General features: G+C 36.8%; 1 protein-coding gene across 1 annotated transcript in view; it reads left to right on the plus strand.

Annotated features, from left to right (window-relative positions):
• Positions 1–2,154: 2,154 nt before the first annotated feature.
• Positions 2,155–24,676, plus strand: part of LOC142348087 (azurocidin-like) — a 33,959-nt gene continuing 11,437 nt past the window's right edge. Inside the window, exon 1 of the mRNA XM_075399252.1 lies at positions 2,155–2,381. Within this exon, the coding sequence (XP_075255367.1) occupies positions 2,285–2,381 (97 nt within the window). The 5' untranslated portion in view covers positions 2,155–2,284. The remainder of the gene's footprint in view (positions 2,382–24,676) is intronic.

Raw genomic sequence — 24,676 nt, forward strand, 5'->3', positions numbered from 1 at the left:
GGAAAGGGTTCAAAAGAAACGGTTCAAAGAAAGGGTTCAAAGGAAAGGGTTCAAAGGAAAGGGTTCAAAAGAAAGGGTTCAAAGGAAAGGATTCAAAGGAAAGAGTTCAAAGGAAAGGGTTCAAAGGAAAGGGTTCAAAAGAAAGGGTTCAAAGAAAGGGATCAAAGGAAAGGGTTCAAAGGAAAGGGTTCAAAGGAAAGGGTTCAAAGGATAGGGTTCAAAGGAAAGGGTTCAAAGGAAAGGGTTCAAAAGAAAGGGTTATGACAGGAAAGGGTTCAAAAGAAAGGGTTCAAAGAAAGGGTTCAAAGGAAAGGGTTCAAAGGAAAGGGTTCAAAAGAAAGGGTTCAAAGGAAAGGATTCAAAGGAAAGAGTTCAAAGGAAAGGGTTCAAAGGAAAGGGTTCAAAAGAAAGGGTTCAAAGAAAGGGATCAAAGGAAAGGGTTCAAAGAAAGGTTTCAAAGGAAAGGGTTCAAAGGAAAGGATTCAAAGGAAAGAGTTCAAAGGAAAGGGTTCAAAGGAAAGGGTTCAAAAGAAAGGGTTCAAAGAAAGGGATCAAACGAAAGGGTTCAAAGAAAGGGTTCAAAGGAAAGGGTTCAAAGGAAAGGGTTCAAAGGAAAGGGTTCAAAGGAAAGGGTTCAAAGGAAAGGGTTCAAAGGAAAGGGTTCAAAGGAAAGGGTTCAAAAGAAAGGGTTCAAAGAAAGGGATCAAAGGAAAGGGTTCAAAGAAAGGGTTCAAAGGAAAGGGTTCAAAGGAAAGGGTTCAAAGGAAAGGGTTCAAAGGAAAGGGTTCAAAAGAAAGGGTTATGACAGGAAAGGGTTCAAAGGAAAGGGTTCAAAGGAAAGGGTTCAAAGGAAAGGGTTCAAAGGAAAGGATTCAAAGGAAAGAGTTCAAAGGAAAGGGTTCAAAGGAAAGGGTTCAAAAGAAAGGGTTCAAAGAAAGGGATCAAAGGAAAGGGTTCAAAGAAAGGGTTCAAAGGAAAGGGTTCAAAGGAAAGGGTTCAAAGGAAAGGGTTCAAAGGAAAGGGTTCAAAGGAAAGGGTTCAAAGGAAAGGGTTCAAAAGAAAGGGTTCAAAGGAAAGGATTCAAAGGAAAGAGTTCAAAGGAAAGGGTTCAAAGGAAAGGGTTCAAAAGAAAGGGTTCAAAGAAAGGGATCAAAGGAAAGGGTTCAAAGAAAGGGTTCAAAGGAAAGGGTTCAAAGGAAAGGGTTCAAAGGAAAGGGTTCAAATGAAAGGGTTATGACAGGAAAGGGTTCAAAAGAAAGGGTTCAAAGAAAGGGTTCAAAGGAAAGGGTTCAAAGGAAAGGGTTCAAAAGAAAGGGTTCAAAGGAAAGGATTCAAAGGAAAGAGTTCAAAGGAAAGGGTTCAAAGGAAAGGGTTCAAAAGGAAGGGTTCAAAGAAAGGGATCAAACGAAAGGGTTCAAAGAAAGGGTTCAAAGGAAAGGGTTTCAAAGGAAAGGGTTCTAAGGAAAGGGTTCAAAGGAAAGGGTTCAAAGGAAAGGGTTCAAAAGAAAGGGTTATGACAGGAAAGGGTTCAAAGGAAAGGGTTCAAAGGAAAGGGTTCAAAGGAAAGGGTTCAAAGGAAAGGGTTCAAAGAAAAAAGAAAGGGTTCAAAGGAAAGGGTTCAAAGGAAAGGGTTCAAAGGAAAGGGTTCAAAGGAAAGGATTCAAAGGAAAGGGTTATGACAGGAAAGGGTTCAAAGTTTTTCAGTTTTATTGCTGACCCTAAAACATTTGCAAGCCGATTGCTTTTTTGCCTTGATTGATATCTTGTAAGGTTCTTGCAAGCATCTTGCAAGTTTTGAATCATCTTGCAAGATTCTTTCATGATTCGAATCCGCTCATCACTAGGGATCCCAATTTTATGCCATCTGGAATCAAAGTTTCGCTGGATATTTGCAAGGCTTGTCTGAGTTGAGCAGATATAAACAAATCTTTCAGGGTCTCTTTCATTACCGACGGGTCTGTTCAACTTGGAAAAATATTCTAATAACTAAATGAACAGAACGAAAATGATTTAGTTTATCCAGCCAGCTCAAACTAATTTGGATTCGGTCAAGGCAAACACATTTACAAATTTGTACAATAAATTTTCGCATCATCATAGTCATAGTTATAATTAATAAACAGTTTATAACCTTGATAGTTCACGGGCATGACAATGTTGCACTGCTTTTTAACCCCATTATTAATAATCATCCAATTTTGCACATCAGAACAAGTTCATGAACTTTCGAGATCAGTTAGGGTTCTGATTATAAAAGGGGTACCAGCCCCGTCTAGAATGTTCTATGCCCGTGTTAGGCATAATTCTGGGTTTTTGTGGAGCTTCAATTATCAATGCCAGATTTGCCGTAACTGCTGCCAATTGTTTATTCTATTGCAGACGTAAGTATCTGTCTTCGGTTTCGCAAAAAGACCACATGGAAAATTACCCCCCCCCCCCCCCCCCCCCCCCCCCCCCGGAAATTAACCCCCGCTGAAATAAACCCCCACTTGACACTTTAAGAGCTGCCAGGAGGTGAAAATCAGCGCTGAATCAGTCCAGAGACATTCTGTTTTTCTGCATGGCCAGTATTTTGTTAATATTCCAACTTAGACTGGCTATTTTTGATTTATGAGTAATATTTACTGATTGGAAAGAAGATTATGTTCAGCCTAACTCCCTTCAAGTTTTGCTTTATGTGCGACTCCTACTTCCGCTTGTCTATTTCTGCCTTTCAATTTGCGTAGCAATCGTAACCACTAAGCCAAATTGGCTTTTTGCCAATTGCAATCAAGCTAATTTAAAGACAACGTGTTTACTACTATAGTAAATAAGGTTTGATATCAATAAAATTATGATATTAAGCTACTCAGACTTATCATCAGCGCGGGACTATTTTTCAAACAAATGTTGCTGGGGCGAAATTTATAACCTCGGTATGATCCTAATGAGGAAAAACTGCGCGATATGTCAGATCTGCGCATATGAGGAAAACTGCTCATTGTGGCAGATCTTAATTAAGTTATACTCCTGAAATGTGCTTGTTCAGTGCGGAAAAGCTCTGAAAGTCTGAATTGTATTTACCAAATGTCGCCATGCCCGCATGACGACACTTGGTAAAAACCAGTGGTGTTTTTTATGACTCAATCAGGTCCTAACAAATTGTCAAGACCGAAAAACAATTTCAAAATAATGTTTTTTTTCAGTGAAGTTTTTTTCCTTGGATGACCGAAAATACCAAGACTATTCAATTTCAAAAAAGTTTCAAAAAAGTTTTGGTCATCGAAAAATGGTTGGGTTGTCAAACGTTGGACTGTTGGATTTGTTGTCGATAGAAACTTGTCATTTTTGGCAACCTTGACGATTTCTGGCTCTAAAACCAAAAAAGATAGATTAACTCAGCAATGTTCATTTGTTGGAAAAAATTTTGATTGGTTTTCTGAAAGAGTAAAAAAGTTTACATGTAGTCTACCCCTCCCCTTTTCCCTTGCACTTATTTGTGTAACCTACATCCTGCCACCATTCTACCTAAGATCCAATGACGAATTGTGAATGGAGATTTTTCCAATAAAAGTAGGAATTCCCATCCTATCTTAATAATTAGAAAAAGTTAAAGTTGGAATTGCGGTTCAGTAATTTTTCTTTGGCATTTTGTAAAACCGGAAAACATCGATTCAAAAACACGGAAAACGAAAACTATCATTTGATGCAATAAATTGTACATTTCAGCGAACAAATGAGTACAATAGATTCCAATACTGGATTAATTAAATTACTATTTAACTTAATTCTACTTCCCCTCTTTTATTTCCCCTGTAGCTATGCACCCGTACCTTGCTTGCAGCAAAAATCAGCGCTGAATCATTGAAAATTGCAGTCTGTTTTTTTGGCTTACCATTACTATGTTCATGTCACTTTTGGGAAATTACAGATAAAATTTCATAGTAAATCTTACGAGCATGAAAAACTTTTACTGTTGACTCTATTTGCAGGGGTAAATTACGGCTTAGTTTTATCTGCAAATGAATAATTCCCGCCTAAATGATATCTGCGCATGAATAATTGCCGACTATGCTTTGTCTGTGTATAAGTAATTACCGCCTAAATTTGGTCTGCACACAAGTAATTAACGCCAAAACTCTCTCTGCACATTTTGTTAATTCATGCTTAATTGTTGCCTAAATATTGCCGCTTTTTGATCTGGTAGGGGCTTTAAGTGGTTGTTTCACGCTGCTCGGTCAAATAAATTGCTCTCTCTCTCTCTCATGCAAAAAGAATAAGCTCTGGTAAATTGTTTGAATTTATAAACGCATGATTATAAATACATGTCATTTTGTTTGAATTTATAAACGCATGAATTTATAAATACATGTCATATATAAATATGGAATATGGAATTAATGTCCATTTAATACGTGATGTCCATTACATTAAATAGTTTAAATGTCCCCTCTCATATCCTCTTTCCCTTCTTTCTGTAATTGTTCAGGTCATAATCTGCATGTAAATCGACTTCGCCAGTCACAGGTGATCTTTTCCCAACATTTGCCGCAGGTAGCTCCAAGCGCCACCATCTTGCGCCATCTTCTCGAATCGAACGGGAAAGATGTCAAACGGAACATTAACACAAACACAGAACATCAAAACATGAATCTGAAATGGTAAAACAAAGCAGCAGAACCTGGAGTCCATTAAATAAAATGAATTAAACAAAAAGTAGGTTCTAAGGGGAAAACAAATTTGTCAGAAGAACTGAATTAGCGTTTACTTGAAACTCAACATTTCAGTTACACATAACAAAACTCTTTGAACACAGATATTATTAAAACACCAAGGTGGCCAAAACCTTCACCATATTTATCAAAATGGTACCCAATATTGTCATCGAAGTCCTCGCGTTTAACCACTCTGGTTCCTTTAAGTTGTGACCCAAGTTTATTTCGTAGAAACATATTATTCTTAGACACTAACTGAGGTGGCAAATCCTTACGTCTCAGATGCCCAAAAAATTTTACTTTTGTGGACCAAACCGCAACACGAAACTCAACAAATTTTCGATAATTGTAAGAAACCGGCATTTTTTTGGCGTCGTTATCACCCACTATAACAAAAATGTGAGTATAATTTCTTGCATCATGGACGAGATCTTTTAGGTCGTCATATCGGCGACCACCGACACAATCGTAAACAGGGCTGTAAAAATGGATTACATAATTTTAAAAACTTTGATAAAAAATTACAGAGAAAAAAAAACCGGAAACGATTCAGGAGTTCGTCTTCTTGAAGAGATGATTTTGCGTCACACAGATTTGAATCTCCAATCTACAAAAAATATTTCAAAATGTCAGACATACAAACACACATGCATACATACATACATACGCACCCCACAGACACATTCACACACGCACACACACAAACACACACACGTACACATATAAAAGCACACCACAGTTACATACCCACACCCCACACACATAAACACACACAAACACATATACTAACACATACATACATACATACATACACACACACACCCCCCACACACATACACACACACCACACACACAGGCAACCACACACACATACACACACGCACGCAACCACACACACACAAACACACACACGTACACATATAAAGGCACACCACAGACACATACACACACCCACACACACACAAATAAACACACACAAACACATATACTAACACATACATACATACATACACACACACCCCCCACACACATACACACACCCCACACACACACGCAACCACACACGCATACACACACGCATGCAACCACACACACACATACAAACACACACACGTACACATATAGAGGCACACCACATGCACATACACACACCCACACACACACACATAAACACACACAAACACATATACTAACACATACATACATACATACACACACACCCCCCACACAAATACACACACCCCACACACACACGCAACCACACACGCATACACACACGCACGCAACCACACACACAAACACACACACGTACACATATAGAGGCACACCACAGGCACATACACACACCCCACGCGCACTTACACATAAACACACACAAACACATATACTAATACATACATACATACATACACACGCACCCCCCACACACATACACACAACCCACACACACACACGCATACACACACGCACGCAACCACACACACACACACACACAAGCACACACACGTACACATATAAATGCACACCACATGCACATACACACACCCACACACACACATAAACACAAACAAACACATATACTAACACATACATACATACATACATACATACATACATACACACACCCCACACACATACACACACCCCACACACTCACACGCAACCACACACGCATGCACACACGCACACACGTACACAAATAGAGTCACACCACAGGCACATACAGAAACACATACTAACACATACATACAAACATACATACACACGCAAACACACACACACACACACACACACACACACCACCCACACACCATTCACACACAACACACACACCACCCACACACCATACACACACCACACACACACATACCACACCATACACACCACACATAAACCACACACACACACACACACACACACACACACATACCACACACCACACACACACACACACACACACCACCCACACACCATTCACACACAACACACACACCACCCACACACCATACACACACCACACACACACATACCACACCATACACACCACACATAAACCACACACACACACACACACACACACACACACACACATACCACCTACACACCACACACACACACCACCTACACACCATTCACACACAACACACACACCACCCACACACCATACACACACCACACACACACACACCACACCACCCACACACCATACACACACCACACATAAACCACACACACACGCACGCACGCGCACACACAGACACACACACACACTCACACATGCACACGCACGCACACACAACACATACATACACACATGCAAACACACATACGCGCGCGTTAGTCTTCATTCACAAATTCAGTCTCAGACTGTAACTTTTTCCACCAAAAATTAATTAATGAGAAAAAAGGGCCTCAATAAAATACGCACTAAAATTTGATGAACTGCCTGGGCATCGGGACTTTGAATCTGAGCAATTCTCGACGTCAAGTAATGCTTTTCTCCAAGAGAAACCGAAAAAATTATTGCTTGGCAACAACAATTCTCTATAGAATTACATGCTAGAGAAAATTAGGGTACTTTAATTTTTTTTTGAAATTTTGAAATCATTTTTGGCCAAATTGAGGAACTTAAAAGTTTCTGTGACGACCAGACAAAACTCGTAGTATATAAGAAAGGTTAATATTTAAGAAAATCATCGATTGATTGGATTACTTGACCTGGAAATGTAGGTTTGCGTCCTTTTAAATTCTCAGGTAGAAATTTTTCGTCGCATTTAAGCAAACAGTTGTAAATGTTAGATTTCATGAAAACTTACATTTTAGATCTTGGAAACTTTTAAAAAGTTGTCTTACGGAAGCGAATTATATTGCTGTTCTAAACAGAGGGACCCTATTTTAAATGCGCCAAAAACAAGCACTGAAACAAAAATGCCCCACCAAGTTCAAATATATTTCAAGACGGTGTTATGATTTATTAAATACAGGTGACTACTTAACGAAGAATTTAAACTAAAAACTTTTTTCGAGCAGAGCCAAAACGACTGCATTACAGTTTTGACATGTAGCGACACGTAACGAACATTAAAAACACCACAGGCATAAAGACACACCCCACACGCACACACACAAACATACATACACTAACACATACATACAAACATACATACACACGCACCCCCCACACACATGCAACCACACACACACACATACACGCACGCAACCACACACAAACACACACACAGACACACATACACATACACACATTCCACACACATGCACCCACACGCAATCACACACACATACACACACATACATACATGCATACATACGCACCCCAGAGACACACACACACAAACACACACACGTACAAACACACACACATACACATACACTAACACATACATACACTTACATACACACGCACACATATAAAGGCACACCACAGGCACATACACACACCCCACACACACACGCAACCACAAACGCATACACACACGCACGCAACCACACACACACACACACAAACACACACACATCTAAAGGCACACTACAGGCACATACAAACACCCCACACGCACACACACATACTAACACAAACATACATACATACATACATACATACATACATACATACACACGCACCGCACAAACACACGACCACACACACACACACACACCCACGCCCACTCATCATGCCCACTCGCAAGACATTTTTGGGTCTTTTTTTCACAAGTCTATGTCTAAAATAGCGTAGATCCACGACTAAATTAGGGATTTCCGTGAGACAAATTTTTGTTTTGGATATTTTTTCAGGCCCGATTCTCAATGCCAGCAGTGCGCTTTTTTGAGGAGGTCTCTGCAACATATCTCTTCTGCACTGTCTTAGTGTGTGAACTGGATGGGGATACACAGTGTAATCAGCAGAGAACTTGCAGCTGTAAGTTACACCATCAAAATTTTTGCGAATTTATTCTTAAATATAGTCTCCTGATTCTCTTGAATCTCTATTTAACACAAGCACTTTTCTAAGCGATTGTCGTAAATCCAGCATAAAAATAATGCGTTAGCCGTTGCATCTGGGATATTCTTATCAATCCCCCCCTCCCACCACCACCCACCCACCCACCCACCCACCCACGCACACACACACACACACACACACACACACACACACACACACCCAAACAGACCCTAGTCTAGACGTGTAATTATTAAAAGACTGTCCTCGACCGATTTAAGGCAGAAAAAGGCTGTCCTTGACAGCATGAAAAGAATTTGGACTTTGCTCGACATCTTTAACTTGTCCCGGATATAGGTTGGATAAAAAGTGTTCTGGACATTTGGAGAAAATGAAATAAGTCCCGTAAGAATAAACAATTTAACCATTTTAAACATTTTCATTTCTAACCCTTGCTTTTAACGTATTCAGTATGCATTCTCTTTCATCATTTGCAATTTAGAAGAACCGACAATCTACAAAAAAATCTTTATCATTTTTGAAAATAATGATAATTTATAAATTTGAAAGGGAAAAAATGAACAAAGACGCTTGTGCAGGCATAGCAGGTTCAGTTACCTGATGCTTTCATATTTTTCATTTAAACTAGAAATTTCGAAGAAATGACCCAAAACACTTAAATTTCAATTGTGATAATTTGGAAAACTCAAATGCATAACAAGTTCAGTAACTTGATGCAAAACTAACAAATCAGTGAACAAATAACTGCGAGGAAAGAAATCTACAAAAAAGCATAGCAGGTTCAGTAACCTGATGCCTTGATCAGTTTCTTTTAACTTTCTGCGATAATATTTAGGAAAGAGTTGTTAAGCATAACAGATCCAGTAAACCGATGCTTTCAAATTTTTCATTTAAACAAGAAATTTTGAAGAAATGACCCAAAACACTTGAATTTCAATTTGATAATTTGGAAAATTCAAACGCATAACAAGTTCAGTAACTTGATGCAAAACTAAAAAATCAGTGAACACATAACTGCGAGGAAAGAATTCTACAAAAAAAGCATAGCAGGTTCAGTAACCTGATGCCTTGATCAGTTTCTTTTAACTTTCTGCGATAATATTTAGGAAACAGTTGTTAAGCATAACAGATCCAGTAAACCGATGCTTTCAAATTTTTCATTTAAACAAGAACTTTTGAAGAAATGACCCAAAACACTTGAATTTCAATTTCGATAATTTGGAAAATTCAAACGCATAACAAGTTCAGTAACTTGATGCAAAACTAAAAAATCAGTGAACAAATAACTGCGAGGAAAGAAATCTACAAAAAAGCATAGCATGTTCAGTAACCTGATGCCTTGATCAGTTTCTTTTAACTTTCTGCGATGATATTTAGGAAACAGTTGTTAAGCATAACAGATCCAGTAACCCGATGCTTTCATATTTTTCATTTAAACAAGAAATTTTGAAGAAATGACCCAAAACACTTAAATTTCAATTTTGATTATTTGGAAAACTCAAATGCATAACAAGTTCAGTAACTTGATGCAAAACTAACATATCAGTGAACAAATAACTGCGAGGAAAGAAATCTACAAAAAAAGCATAGCAGGTTCAGTAACCTGATGCCTTGATCAGTTTCTTTTAACTTTCTGCAATAATATTAAGAAAAGAGTTGTTAAGCATAACAGATCCAGTAACCCGATGCTTTCATATTTTTCATTTAAAATAGAAATTTTGAAGAAATGACCCAAAATACTTAAATTTCAATTTTGATAATTTGGTATATTCAAATGCATAACATGTTCAGCAACTTGACGCAAAACTCTAAAATCAGTGAACAAATAACTGCGAGGAAAAAACCACAATCTCCGAAAACTAGCTTAGCAGGTTCAGCAACCTGATGCTTTCATATTTTTCATTTAAACTAGAAATTTTGAAGAAATGACCCAAAACACTTAAATTTCAATTTTGATAATTTGGAAAATTCAAATGCATAACAAGTTCAGTAACTTGATGCAAATCTAAAAAATCAGTGAACAAATAACTGCGAGGAAAGAAGCACAATCTCCGCAAAATAGCATAGCAGGTTCAGTAACCTGATGCTTTCATTGTTTTCATTTAAACTCTAAATTTCGAAGAAATGACCCAAAACACTTAAATTTCAATTTTGATGATTTGGAAAACTCAAATGCATAACAAGTTCAGTAACTTGATGCAAAACTAACAAATCAGTGAACGAATAACTGCAAGAAAAGAAATCTACAAAAAAGCATAGCAGGTTCAGTAACCTGATGCCTTGATGAGTTTCTTTTAACTTTCTGCGATAATATTTAGGAAAGAGTTGTTAAGCATAACAGATCCAGTAACGCGACGCTTTCATTTTATTCATTTAAACTAGAAATTTTGAAGAAATGACCCAAAACACTTGAATTTCAATTTTGATAATTTGGTATATTCAAATGCATAACAAGTTCAGTAACTTGATGCAAAACTGGAAAATCAGTGAACAATTAACTGCGAGGAAAGAAGCACAATCTCCGAAAAATAGCATAGCAAGTTCAGTAACCTGATGCTTTCATATTTTTCATTTAAACTAGAAATTTTGGAGAAATGACCCAAAACACTTGAATTTCAATTTTGATAATTTGGAAAAATCAAATGCATAACAAGTTCAGTAACTTGATGCAAAACTGAAAAATCAGTGAACAAATAACTGCGAGGAAAGAAGCACAATTTCCAAAATATAGCATAGCAGGTTCAGTAACCTGATGCCTTGATCAGTTTCTTTTTTTTCTGCGTTAATATTTAGGAAAGAGTTGTTAAGCATAACAGATCCAGTAACCCGATGCTTTCATATTTTTCATTTAAACAAGAAACTTTGAAGAAATGACCCAAAACCTTTGAATTTCAATTTTGATAATATGGGAAATTAAAACGCATAAGAAGTTCAGTATCTTGATGCAAAACTAAAAAATCAGTGAACAAATAACTGCGAGGAAAGAAATCTACAAAAAAGCATAGCAGGTTCAGTAACCTGATGCCCTGATCAGTTTCTTTTAACTTTCTGCGATAATATTTAGGAAAGAGTTGTTAAGCATAACAGATCCAGTAACCCGATGCTTTCATATTTTTCATTTAAACTAGAAATTTCGGAGCAATGACCCAAAACACTTGAATTTCAATTTTGATAATTTGGAAAAATCAAATGCATAACAAGTTCAGTAACTTAATGCAAAACTAAAAAATCAGTGAACAAATAACTGCGAGGAAAGAAGCACAATCTCCGCAAAATAGCATAGCAGGTTCAGTAACCTGATGCTTTCATATTTTTCATTTAAACTAGAAATTTCGAAAGAATGACCCAAAACACTTAAATTTCAACTTTGATTATTTGGAAAACTCAAATGCATAACAAGTTCAGTAACTTGATGCAAAACTGAAAAATCAGTGAACAAATAACTGCGAGGAAAGAAGCACAATCTCCCAAAAATAGCATAGCAGGTTCAGTAACCTGATGCTTTCATATTTTTCATTTAAACTAGAAATTTTGAAGAAATGACCCAAATCACTTAAATTTCAATTTTGATGATTTGGAAAACTCAAATGCATAACAAGTTCAGTAACTTGATGCAAAATTAACAAATCAGTGAACGAATAACTGCGAGGAAAGAAATCTACAAAAAAAGCATAGCAGGTTCAGTAACCTGATGCCTTGATCAGTTTCTTTTAACTTTCTGCGATAATATTTAGGAAACAGTTGTTAAGCATAACAGATCCAGTAACCCGATGCTTTCATTTTTTTCATTTAAACTAGAAATTTTGAAGAAATGACCCAAAACACTTGAATTTCAATTCTGATAATTTGGTATATTCAAATGAATAACAAGTTCAGTAACTTGATGCAAAACTGAAAAATTAGTGAACAAATAACTGCGAGGAAAGAAGCACAATCTCCGAAAATTAGCATAGCAGGTTCAGTAACCTGATGCTTTCATATTTTTCATTTAAACTAGAAATTTTGGAGCAAGGACCCAAAACACCTGAATTTCAATTTTGATAATTTGGAAAAATCAAATGCATAACAAGTTCAGTAACTTGATGCAAAACTGAAAAATCAGTGAACAAATAACTGCGAGGAAAGAAGCACAATCTCCGAAAAGTAGCATAGCAGGTTCAGTAACCTGATGCTTTCATATTTTTCATTTAAACTAGAAATTCCGAAGAAGTGACCCAAAACACTTAAATTTCAATTTTGATAATTTGGAAAATTCAAATGCACAACAAGTTCAGTAACTTGATGCAAAACTAAAAAATCAGTGAACAAATAACTGCGAGGAAAGAAGCACAATCTCCCAAAAATAGCATAGCAGGTTCAGTAACCTGATGCCTTGATCAGTTTCTTTTAACTTTCTGCGTTAATATTTAGGAAAGAGTTGTCAAGCATAACAGATCCAGTAACCCGATGCTTTCATATTTTTCAGTTAAACTAGAAATTTTGAAGAAATGACCCAAAACACTTGAATTTCAATTTTGATAATTTGGAAAATTCAAATGCATAACAAGTTCAGTAACTTGATGCAAAACTAACAAATCAGTGAACAAATAACTGCGAGGAAAGAAGCACAATCTCCAAAAAATAGCATAGCAGGTTCAGTAACCTGATGCCTTGATCAGTTTCTTCCTGCGTTAATTTTTAGCAAAGAGTTGTTAAGCATAACAGATCCAGTAACCCGATGCTTTCATATTTTTCATTTAAACTAGAAATTTCGAAGAAATGACCCAAAACACTTAATTTTCAATTTTGATAATTTGGAAAACTCAAATGCGTAACAAGTTCAGTAACTTGATGCAAAACTAACAAATCAGTGAACAAGTAACTGCGAGGAAAGAAATCTACAAAAAAAGCATAGCAGGTTCAGTAACCTGATGCCTTGATCAGTTTCTTTTAACTTTCTGCGTTAATATTTAGGAAAGAGTTGTCAAGCATAACAGATCCAGTAACCCGATGCTTTCATATTTTTCAGTTAAACCAGAAATTTTGAAGAAATGACCCAAAACACTTGAATTTCAATTTTGATAATTTGGAAAATTCAAATGCATAACAAGTTCAGTAACTTGATGCAAAACTAACAAATCAGTGAACAAATAACTGCGAGGAAAGAAGCACAATCTCCAAAAAATAGCATAGCAGGTTCAGTTAGCTGATGCCTTGATCAGTTTCTTTCTGCGTTAATATTTAGCAAAGAGTTGTTAAGCATAACAGATCCAGTAACCCGATGCTTTCATATTTTTCATTTAAACTAGAAATTTCGAAGAAATGACCCAAAACACTTAATTTTCAATTTTGATAATTTGGAAAACTCAAATGCATAACAAGTTCAGTAACTTGATGCAAAACTAACAAATCAGTGAACAAATAACTGCGAGGAAAGAAATCTACAAAAAAGCATAGCAGGTTCAGTAACCTGATGCATTGATCAGTTTTTTTTAACTTTCTGCGATATTATTTAGGAAAGGGTTGTTTAGCATAACAGATCCAGTAACCCGATACTTTCATATTTTTCATTTAAACTAGAAATTTTGAAGAAATGACCCAAAATACTTGAAAATCAATTTTGATAATTTGGAATATTCAAATGCATAACAAGTTCAGTAACTTGATGCAAAGCTAACAAATGAGTGAACAAATAACTGCGAGGAAAGAAGCACAATCTACGAAATAGCATAGCAGGTTCAGTAACCTGATGCCTTGATCAGTTTCTTTTTACTGTCTGCGTTAAGTTTTAGGAATGCTCAAATGAGGTACACAGTTTAACTACAAAACAGTTTTGAGGTTTGCTTTCGCTGGGTTCGTCAAAAAAATTTTATCTATTACATCTGATGAAATAAGTTTTTCTTCATTTTTTTTCTTTCACGCGATAAAAAAAGCCAGCCACTGGTCCAACCTTTTCGAGAACTGACAAAATTTTAACATGAGCCATAACTTCCCCATAATTTTGCGGTCCTGTTTCTTGAATGAAAAAAAGAATTTGGTCAAAAAGTTCTTCGCCGTTTTCTGCGAATCTAACAAAAACATTTCCTCGTTTTGATCGTTTGTAGCATGTTGAGTCAAAATGAATTCTGCCATTGAAATGTCTGTTGAGAAATTTCGCTCCAAGATAACGCAACTTTGCTGCTCTGAGAGCCTCTGTTTCAATGAATTCTTCGTCAAAATTATCTAAGTTTGAAGCAGAATCTCCACTGAGCTTGTCAAAAACTGGCTTCAAATGAGGTTCAACTATATCACTATACAGTAAATAGTGAAGCTGCAATACTCTACGTAAAATTAATTCGCATTCTGAATGAGAACTGCCACTGAATACATCTCCTAAAGTTCTGTTTGCTGCTTCGAAGCTCATTGCCGAGTAACACCACAGTGGTCCAAACCTCTTAACTTGCTCAGCTAAATGTTTAATACAGTGCACGTTTATCGTTTCGATTCGATCATTTTTATGAATTGAAACAATTTCCCGGCAAAATATATCCAAAAAACTTTCTGCAGCTGAAACTGCTGGGGGCAAGCTTGACTCAAAAAGTAATCTAACGCCGAACACTAAATTGCAAAGATGTTCATACAACTCACGCGGAATACGGGACATAAAAATTAGCGGGCTTAGATATAGTAACCAATTGAAATACTCGTTGGCCTTGAATTGAGATAGTTCTTCTAATGATCTGATTTTACGCGAATAGGCGAATCATTTCACGCGGACACGAGAGATCGGACACAATTTGCGCAGTTGTGGTTTTATCGTCTGAAGATAACGATTTATAACATAACTTCAAAAGCTCTTGAAAAACCCCCAGTAACACGCAATGCATATAATCAATGGGGGCTGTTAGAGGCAACCCGTCTACTAAATCTGCAAAAACGCTTCGCCCTTTAATACCGACAACGTTCAAAGGTTTTTCCGCATCAAAGTTCTCAGCGTAATATACATACAAATTTTTAATGCTTGCATCTCGCAATTGCCCACTCTTGTGGTACGGGTAATAGGCGTGCGTTTTGCCGATGATTACACCTTCTGCGGTGCAGAAATGGCAACCATAGTAACCGTTGATTTTCATCATGTTCAGTATGTGACATTTAGCGCAAAGATCAGACACAATTAACCTTACTTTGAAGTGAGCACGAATAGGGTTGATGTTTCCTGGCCATAATGTCACAGGTGAAAGCAATTGCCCTTTGATATGGGGCACTAGTTCTTCCCATTCAGGATGACTTGAACCAACAAACAAAGACGCCAGGACAATATTTTTGCGTGACATTCTCAAAACGGGATTTAGATCTGTGAGTTGTATCCAGATAGGCCATAGTTCCCTTTTTAAAGTAGATTTTTTGATGTTAACTCCATCCGAAAACAAGATAAGATTAAATGTTATCTCATTATCTTTTCTTTCTGCAGGAGGGCTGACTTTTTCATTCAAATCACTGTTTGGGTTCTGTTTAAGTTGAGAGGGGTAACCATTGTTTGACATGTAGTGACGCTCGATTATATCCCTGAGTTGAGAACGGATATTCAGAACGCAAAACGATTCCGTTTCTGTTTTTTTATTAAAGAAAACTCTTCTTCATATGATTTTTTCATTTTTTGAACGAATAAATACCCCGATGGAAATTTAATCCCTAAAGGTAAACAGGTTCTAATCAACAAGTGTAAAGAAGACGAACATTCATCAGACAGGTTGAAACGAGAGCAAAAAAACTCTACCAGAAACTTTGCATCGTCAACGGAAATCTGGCTACCCTCGAACACTTTTTCAGAGACAATGTATGAACTTGGCTCAAGAAAAATGTTAGATGAGCAATTGGGAGATTCTGGCTCAAAAGTTAACGTTGAACTTGACTGTGGATGTACAGAACTTTCGTTTATCGTTTGACTGGAGAGGTTTATTGCCTCATCTGCAACAGGGTTTCGGAGGGACACAGATATTCACTTGAGCTGGTTTCCGTTGAGCACAAAGAGATTTCTGAGTCAGATTCCGATTCAGAAATTCCTTTGTATTCTTTTAACATTTGCTGATTGCGAAACGAACTGGGCCTTGCAGATGCAATGGGCGACCCTTCATTGCTCAGTGGACAGGCAGCAGCCTCATTATATAGCTCAACTAACTCTCGACCTCTGATGCGTTTTCGTTTTTTTCTTACAGGTTTCACAATTTCAATTAATTGTGGGCTCTCCGCTTGAATTTCCTGGATTGCTTCATTTGCGACCATTAAAAAATTGTCATGCAACAACAGTTCAAAAAAAAATTGGTTTTGATCTTCCAGAGATTTCCTTACGGCACAGGTTCTACATCGACAAGTGTTGTGCTAAAAAAACTCAGATCCATATTTCACAAACAGTTCATCGCCTGGTTTTATCTTTTGTCGAACTCGCAGTTGCACAATGCCGCAATCACTTGAAAAGTCATATTCACAATTGGGACTACAATCGGAATTAACGAAACGCATAGGCCCAAGTAATATGTACTGTTCAACTGTACGTTAAGAAGACATTATTGAAAGATCTGTTACAACGCCCTCAGGAACTACAGAAATGAAACCAACTGGGTTACGTCTTAGAACAGATGGCGGGTTCACCGGATGCTTACCACTATACATCAAGCGGTAGCCACCAAAATCGTCTTGCGTTATGTGGAAGTTGAGGCCGAGGCTAGCATAAGCCCTACATACAGTGTTAAATGTCTCTTTCCATAATTTATTGTTTGTAATTTTCGTTGAAAAATACTTTCTCGCAAGGGCTTAATCGTTTTCATCGCAGGGCGATCCGCAGTCTGAACCATTTTTTCAACCACAAAGAAATCGCACTTGGCGAGAATTGACCAATTTACGTTTTTTGGTAACATTTATTTCTCTAAAATTGAAAAAAATGATACTTCTGACGCAGGTTTTTTTCATGTTAGACCTACCAAAGAAATGAAACCATTGCGCATTTTTTTAAAAGCATCAAGAAAAACAGGAAAACCAAGAATTTTTTAACAGAAATGAACTTTCCAGATATTACGTTAGCAAAAGAAAATCCGTAACAAAAATAATTCAAACTGGCAGAAAAAAAATTAAGTTATCACAATCGAACATCAATTCAAGTACACAATTACTGAAAGCAAAGCAAGCAAACAACATTTAAAAGTTGAATAGTTCAAAGGAGAGTACAACTTGTGATTGAACATTATTTTCAAAATTGTTTACCTAGCTTCCCACGAATGCGTGTGTGTGTCAATCTTGGTTTTCAGTGAATAGATTTTCTTCCTCATTCACTATATTGCCAAGATTATCATCGGGTATATGACTAACGTGATCACCAAGGTCGTCGGGCTGCGAATTCATCTCTCTGAGATCACCACTTCTGCGTTCGCATGACTTGATCTCATTGTCTTTATTGTTGAGACTACTTTTTGCGAGCTCATACATATGGAGCCAATTTTCCTCGTATTTGAGGCGAAAGAGTTCCAGAACAAAAACACTAGGGTTGCTACAATTGATGTTGAGTCATCGAAGACTCATCTTATCAGCAACTCCCATTTCTAAACTTTGTAAATTTCCATTACTTTTATAGCGCAGAGCATCTATATTACACATTATTCAATCCTATTGAAAACTTTATTCCAAAAACAATATTTCAAGTATTTTACTCAAACCTTTGAGTTGTTCTTTTCTAACTGGCGAGAAATCGGTGCTAATGATGGCTCCTTTTTTTCTTCCCTCTTTGGAGACAGCATGTGAGTTTTCATCTCATCATCCGTCCAGAGTTGTTTACAGGCATTTCTCCCTATTATTTGAGGCGATGTTCCCGTTACCAAAGCCAAATCTTTTCCTTTTCCCGGTCCCTTTGTGATAAGTAGTAAAGCCTGATCGGATACAGGAAAGCTTTTTGCTGCTGGTAGCAGCACACCCAATTTTGATATCTCAGCAGTCTGAAACAGTTTCAACTGTATGAAAACGAGACAATAACAACAAACTTTTGCTACGAACGGTCTCCGATTTTGGAATCAAAACTTATTATAGACGATGACACGTTTTTGTGATTTTTTTAGGTCTTGTTAAAATTGTTTTTGCACTCACCAGTTGTTTAACAGCGTTAGTAGATAGTTGGATCTCGCGGTAGTTGCGATTAGATAAAGCTCTCAATTCTGGTCTCAAATCATTCATGCAGTTGATGAACAACATGGCTGCGTCCATAATCTTGTCCGCAGCAGCTTTGATTGAATCCGTTGCTTCTCTGTCAATTTTATGGGACTTAAACTCTGCAACATCGTCAGGATTAATAGTTCTTGCACGTTTGACTTTCTTAACAGACTAGGTGTTGAAGATAGTGGCTTTGCTCTTATCGCTTGAGCACCACTGCAAGACGGCACTTGCTCCTCAACCTGATAATCAGAAAACTAATTAAAAACTGGAAATCATTTTTTTTTACTTTCCGCAATATTGATCTTTTATGTTGTTGAAATCATGAACATTCAAGTTTAACTTTCATTGCAGACTCTCAAAGGCCAAGTTGAAATTGAAATAAAGAGCTGAATTCCTAAAAAAATTGAATTTTCAGACGAATCTACATCAGGCCAAGGTTTCCGAATGATGCCATTTTCTCTGACTTTGTCAAAGCTATAAATTCCAGCTAGTATTAATAAAACAAAACATAAAAAACGATAACAATTCTAAAGTTTTTGAACCTGGTTGGTTATTACTTCGCTACAGTTTGGGCCCTGAACACCGTCACCCATCTCAATGAAAGTTTTTGACAAATCATTTGGACCAAGTAATGTATAGCCACCTTCTTCCTCTTCACCATCGTTCTGATCGTTTTCTTTATTTTCCTCAGAAACTTTAGTTTAAGTTGATTGTGAAGTGCCAACCATGTCCAATTTTCTTCTCGCACCTTGTGATCCTAGATTATCGTTCAGCATAAGTTGAGCAACATCCTCGTACACAGTCAAGTCTGGGTCATGACTTGGTACAATTGGTACAAAAATTGTGTTGCCAGCGGAATCCTCCAATTGTACTGTCGCTTTACTGAGCCAAAATTTACAAAAATCCTCGTGCCCTTCCTGCAGGACTCTGGCTGTCCAAATGTAAGACTTTGTTCGTGGATTTTTCTTTATCCATTTTATATTCACTTCCTCGTCAACCTCAGAAGAATTTTTATTCAAAAATCGTTCAGTTGAAAAAATTTTGCTGTATCAATTAAACTCATTTTCACGTCCGCCCTCTCTCCAAGCTCTAGGCAAACACTATTGCTCAACACAGAAACCACAGAGCAAGCATGGTCTTCAAAAAGCACCAACCAAAACTTGTTCTTAAGTTGCTTTTTTGTATTTTCCTGAGCTTCTAACGCAGCCTGTCTGTTGTTCTCGCCCAGACCACGATTGGTGCGCATCGGTAGTTTGCTTGCCACCTAGTAAAATTTAAACTTGAAATAGATTAGTTTTATAATATATAAATAACATAGCTGGCAGATTGCCAGAAAATAGCCGCAGTAACTTTGTAGATCTGCAATCTCAAAAAAAACATTAAAAAAGACGGACCAAAATAATCCTTTCATTGAAGGCTGTTATGTTATGATTCGATTTTAAAAGTATGTTTAATTCTTTGCTTCCTCTGTTAGCTGCTCTGAAATAACCTTCATTTAGAGTCCCAGACACCCACTTGACCTTATCTTTGAACTAAAGTAAATAAAAGTCAATTTCAAAGTGAAGTAGTCATTTTTGAGAGTGATGTAGGTCAAGTGTGACCAAAAATTTAATCACACGAATGATAAAACTCGCTCCACTAAGAGCGAAAATTGACGTCAGGCACGCAATTCAGTTGAAATTGCATGAACGAACGAACAAAAAGCAGATTTGTGGTTGAAAAATTAGAGCAACAAAAATCACGCCGCAAAAACATTCGCTTTTCGCTCCGTTTCCTGTTTCGGCGTGACCAAAATCACTACTCCAATTTGACTTCACAAATCAAGAAGATGTGTTAACAGATCTTAAAAAAAAGACAGCGCCCCAATGCAATTCAAATTCTTTGAATTGTAAAAAACCAAGAGCACCGCAATATAGCTAAAATAGCTACATAATAGCCGCCTGGAACTGCTGACGCTGCTATTTAAAGCATACGTCAAATTGCTCACGTGAAAAAAATTACGCTCAAAATCGAAATTATTTTAAACACCAATTTCTAACTCTACATCATAAGCCGTTTGAAAAGTTTTTGCACCAAAAAAAACTACTCTTTTTGCTCCTCTTAATACTCCAGTACGATTATAATCAACTCAAATTAAACTTCTCATGAAAAGGTCCAAAAAAGTTTGATGAGAACTTGTACATGAAAAGGTCCAAAAAGCGAGATCTGCGTACGCACATTACCGAGCCTCCTTGTTCGTCTGCCCGCTTTCTTACAGCTTTCTCTTATTCGTTGTTTGGAATATAGATTTCGCAGTTGGGGGGCATCTAGAGTACAAACAATGATTGAATAGACTGATGTGCTAGCTATATTGTAAACCCATAAACAAAATCAAAACTTGTCTGCGTAAAATAACGGTTAAATAATCAAACTGAATGAACCAGGACAAACTGCTGTCGTACAGGAGGCGAGTGTTCAAATGCAGCCTTTGGCATCGCAGGCTTTGGACCTGCTTGATTTGATTCAGAACAAAAAAATTAACAGCGAACTAACATTTTGCTGCACATCTTCTTCTTCGTTGGAGTTGTTGTTTGCATACGAATTGTTGTTGTTGTTGAGTTGTTGTTGTGAATATGTTGCATACGAAGTTTCGTAATTTGAATTCGGAACGCTGTGAGCGTTTCTTTCATGAGTAGAATAACTTCTCGCCTCGGACTGTTCGCTTGAGTCGGAAACAAAACATTTTTTTCTCGATTTCTGTGACATCTTTTTGGCCGTTCGATTTTTACTTCCAACAAATAAATCAATTGATCTGAAAAATAAACATTTAAATTTGGGTATTCGCACGAGTGACAAGTTATTAGTTGAATAAACGAATTCAAAACAGACTAAAAACTACAAATATTTAAAATTATTTATAGTCGCTATCCAACCCCCCCCCCGTCCCAATCTATCCCCCCGTCCCAATCCACCCCCCCCCCCCCTGTTCCCATCTAACCCCCGTCCCCCCAAGCTTCCTGACTTCATATCTTCCTAATTTCCTATTTTAAAACTTTTATTTGGTCGCTATATGTATTCCACATTCGTGTTGTTGTTCGGTGCGACCTCCGTGACGTTTGACATCTTTCCACTGAAATTTGACACGATGGCGGTCTACTGTGGCGCTTGGAGTAAACGTCGGCTGAGTTGAGGAAAAGGCTACCTGATTAAGGTGAAGTCGCGAAAGCTCGTGTACGTTGTCAAAAGAGTATTTTCAGATGCGGGGGGGGGGTTGAGATTGCGAGACTCATCGAAATTATTCATTCCACACTAAAGGAAGTTTAAAATGCCTTTTAGACGTTCTCTGATAAAAGTTGGAGATGAGAGGGGGGTGGGGGCGGGGGTGTTTACTGTTGACGATAGGTAGATTTCAATCAGTTTCTGCCCGCAAAATACAATATTTGCCACTTTTAAAGCTTGCTTGAAATAAATGGGGGGGGGGGGTGGTGGGCTTGTTTGGGATGGGAAAAGAGTTGTCCTGAAATACTCTGGGTTGGGAGAATTAGAAGACTGAATGACTACCGGAAGATTGAATTATGACTACCGGAAGATTGAATTATGACTACCGGAAGATTGAATTATCAGATTACAACAACAATTAACACCAGTCATTTAATCAACTTTAATCAACACCTGTTACGATAATAGCAATTAAATTTAGTTATGATCGACCCTGGAAAAACACTTCAGCATTACACTACGAGTTTATCGCCACTGTTATTAAGTAAACAACACCTAATGATGAAAATGATTTGATATGAAAAAAAAAATCAAAAAATGGAAAGGGGAACCAATAAAACTGTGTTCAATTTTGAAATGATCGCAACAGGTGTTGATTAAAAAAATTACCATACTACGTACAAAAGACACAACAAAATGCGTGCACAACGTTAAGCAGTTGAAGTTAATTACACTGTAGTAGAAGTAACAGAAATCCAAATGAATGAATGACAATGACGTACATTTCTAATCTGGCAAATCAAGTTTTTTTTGCAATCAATTAACTAAGATCTTTAAATCACAATCTGCATCCGAAGCTTAGCCTTATCGATTTTCAAATTTGAAAATATCGATGCTCCGATCAAAATATAAAGAAATGACCTTATCTGATTAGTTTGAATTAGTTGTAGTGGGCAATATAGACAGTTACGAATTTCCATAAGAAATATAGGAAACATAGGCCATCTTTTCCAAAACTTTTATCGACATCGGGTTTTCTAAACATTTTATTCGGTTGATTATCTGTTGAAAGTAATTGTTCCGACCTCTCTTGAAGGGGGGAGGAACTATATACTCAAACGGGTTTTTTGTTCAGTCAATTTTGGCCGATCGATATAGTAATCGTAGAGAGTTGTGAGTTGTATCATTAGAAAGCCCGTATCATTAGAAAGCGTAGAATATGGAAATAATTTTTTTTCAATTTTCGCTTTTCATGGGGAGTTATCGAGGTGTAAAGTTTTGTGAATATTAGACGTAATTCACCTGTTTTTATTCACATTTTGACCAAATTTTCGGGAATTTTGACCAATTTTTTGTCAATTTTGCTAAATTATGTTAAAGTTGTTACAGGTAGTAATATTGATTTCATCTCTAAAGATAGAGGAGAGAGTTGTTGTATTGATCAATCCGAGTTTTGTGGCTAGAATTTATGCTAAATTTTCCAAAAATTAGACTATTTTCGTCAAAAAAGGGGCCAAGTTCAATTTATGTAAAGAGATTTCTATACTGTTCAATTTTTGTGTTTCATTTTGTTGTCATGTCTAATTAGTTATTTTAAAAGGAAGACTTGTTGATGTTAAGATGAAGGTCAAATGGTGATTTACAGTTCTTTCAGGTAACATCTTATAGTTATAGTGCCTTGAACTGTGTCATGTACAATTGTTTGAAGTTTTGGTTTCTTTATGTATTTGTTTTTTGATGGCTCATGACTTAACCTCATTATTAACAGGCCCAATTGGCTCTGTGAGGCGTTCCGACATAATCCATCGTTTTTTGGTGTAATCCAAATTCTGTCATGACTTTTGAAAATATGTGTTTCCAAATATAGATTTGAGTTTTTGAGCTTCGTCTATTTGAAATTGTTTTTCGCTCGATTTGTAGCCCAGTCCCTGTAAACACAGGTCACAACCCAATTCCAGTGAGCTATAATTTTATGTGTATAGAGGTTTTAGCTTCAAACATATGTTTCTCGGCTTTGTTTTTACGGTTACTACGAGATTTGATAATACTATGAAAATGTCATATTTTTAGATATTTGTACATTCCAAAGGATTTTTGGTTTCTTTTTAAGTTAAAACAATAATCGTTGATCCCATTGGTTTAGAAATTTTGCGCACTCGAACATTGAATAATGACAAGAGATGCTTCAATTGCTTCATATGCAGATATAAATGATTATTATTAATGACTTTAAAATTAACTGTTTTGTGAATATTAGACGTATTTCACCGGTTTTTATTCACATTTTGACCAAATTTTCGGAAATTTTAACCAAATTGTTGTCAATTTTGCTAAATTATGTTAAAATTGTTACTGGTAGTAATATTGATTTCGTCTCTAAAGATAGAGGAGAGGGTTGTTGCATTGATCAATCCGAGTTTTGTGGCTAGAATTTACGCTAAATTTTTCGAAATTTAGACTATTTTCGTCAAAAATGGGGCCAAGTTCAATTTATGTAAAGAGATTTCTATACTGTTCAATTTTTGTGTTTCATTTTGTTGTCATGTCTATTTAGTCGTTTTAAAAGTCAGACTTGTTGATGTTAAGATGAAGGTAAAATGCTGATTTACAGTTCTTTCAGGTAACATCTTATAATTATAGTGCCTTGAAC

Source organism: Convolutriloba macropyga, chromosome 10 (genome assembly GCF_964194025.1).
Source record: "Convolutriloba macropyga chromosome 10, txConMacr16.3, whole genome shotgun sequence".
Lineage (NCBI taxonomy): Eukaryota > Metazoa > Xenacoelomorpha > Acoela > Convolutidae > Convolutriloba > Convolutriloba macropyga.